The sequence below is a fragment of the Borostomias antarcticus genome (genome assembly GCF_949987555.1).
Source record: "Borostomias antarcticus genome assembly, chromosome: 3".
Lineage (NCBI taxonomy): Eukaryota > Metazoa > Chordata > Actinopteri > Stomiiformes > Stomiidae > Borostomias > Borostomias antarcticus.
Genome location: NC_140236.1, coordinates 1,490,044 through 1,492,066, shown reverse-complemented (window position 1 = coordinate 1,492,066; position 2,023 = coordinate 1,490,044). Strand labels below are relative to the sequence as shown.

At 43.0% G+C, this 2,023-nt stretch overlaps 1 protein-coding gene across 1 annotated transcript in view; it reads left to right on the top strand.

The window, feature by feature from the left end:
• LOC311329947 (cyclic AMP-dependent transcription factor ATF-7-like) overlaps nucleotides 1-2,023 on the top strand; it is a gene marked incomplete at its 5' end in the record, with an annotated part of 15,766 nt that overhangs the window by 7,562 nt on the left and 6,181 nt on the right. The window contains 2 exons of the mRNA XM_084461899.1: nucleotides 11-168; nucleotides 684-759. Coding sequence (XP_084318025.1) covers nucleotides 11-168; nucleotides 684-759 — 234 coding nt within the window. The remainder of the gene's footprint in view (nucleotides 1-10; nucleotides 169-683; nucleotides 760-2,023) is intronic.

The window sequence follows — 2,023 nt, the reverse complement described above, 5'->3', positions numbered from 1 at the left end:
CCCGTCCCAGGACACGCCCCCCCGGCCGACGATGACGGCGGCGCCCACGCCCACCATCGTGCGTCCCATGTCGCTGGCGCTCCACCTGGGCTTCGACGGCCTGCATCCCACCATGCCCTCGCCCACCTCCGTCATCACCCAGACCCCGCCCTCCAACCGCACCCTGGGGTGAGACACGCACACACACGCGCACACACACACGCACGCACACACACACGCACACAGCCTCCTAAAACCATCCTGATCTGGCCAGCTTACATTATGTTTTGCGGCACAGATCTGAAACAGAATATACATTTAATAACGATAATAACAACAATAGTAATAGTAATAATAATAATAATGAATTTTATTTAAATAGCACACTTTAAATTACAGAGCAACTGTCAAGGTGCTTTACAGGCAAAGATAAAAACAATCAAATCAATAGGTCATAGGTCAAGACAGGAGAACATTGAGTTGAACAGTATGTCTATACTGTCAGTCAGACCTGGGTCCATTACTTCCTTGAGTCTGCCTAGATTGTCAGGTGGGCGGGGCTTGCAATTTGGCAAGATTCTATTGGTTCCATTCGGCCAGACAAGAGCAATCAAGCACCGTTAAGTAATTGCAGATTGTATTTTGACCCGGGTCTGCTGTCAGCGCAGGTTTGGACATCAATAACTTGTGTTTTCTTCTTCCAGGTCACCTACTAGCCACTACCCCATGATGATGCATCTACCCAACGTTCTGCCTGGTCCAATCCCCTCAGTCATATCTGTGAGTCCTCTGCTCCTCCGCTCATATAGAGAAGATAATGGTGCGTTCGTTTGTGGTCGGAGGTGGCAAGTCGCAAGTGGCAAAATACCTACCTCCGACCTGTGTGCATTCAAGCTATATACCATTATATCACAGTTACCTAGTTATATCTATATACCATTATATCACAGTTACCTAGTTATATCTATATACCATTATATCACAGTTACCTAGTTATATCTATATACCATTATATCACAGTTACCTAGTTATATCTAGTGCATTCGAGCAACTGGGGGCTGAGAAACATATCCGAATTTGCGACGAGGAAGTGCGAGTTCATGCGGTGTTTTATTTAATCATTCCTAGTAGCAAGTCGCAATTTACCACCTCCCAGTTATAAACGAACGCACCATAAGCATGTGTTGTCCATGAGGGGAGAGTTGTCTCGGACACCATTTTGATTAGGGCTGGGTATCTATTTGAATTTCAAGAATCGATTCGATTCCGATTCACAAGGTTCAGAATCGATTATCACAATTCGATTCGATTCAATATCGATTCGGTTAGTGTTACTAAAACCTGTTTTTTTTTAGCTGTAACCTTAATTACATGACTGCCAAGTTATGCAACACATCAATACTAGGGCTGGGTATCGATACTGATTTCCAAAAATGAATGAATCATTGAATGCATTAATGAACTAATCATTCCTTCATTTATTCATTCATTCATTAAATAAAAGATCGATTTTGGGATTCATGAATCGACTCTGAATCATTTGATTCAGAATCGATTCAGAATCGATTAATTTATTTTTTGAACCCAGCCCTAATATAGATCATATGTTTTTTATGACCTTTAAATCGTTCTCTGTTCTCTGTTCTATCATTTGAGTAGCCCACATATCTTTTTGAAGCTTCGGTGTGACTGAACGGATCTTTTTGAAGCTTCGGTGTGACTGAACGGTTCTTTTTGAAGCCTAGGTGTGACTGAACGGATCTTTTTGAATCCTCGGTGTGACTGAACGGATCTTTTTGAAGCCTAGGTGTGACTGAACGGATCTTTTTGAAGCCTAGGTGTGACTGAACGGATCTTTTTGAAGCCTAGGTGTGACTGAACGGATCTTTTTGAATCCTCGGTGTGACTGAACGGATCTTTTTGAAGCCTAGGTGTGACTGAACGGATCTTTTTGAAGCCTAGGTGTGACTGAACGGATCTTTTTGAAGCCTAGGTGTGACTGAACGGATCTTTTTGAAGCCTAGGTGTGACTGAACGGATCTTT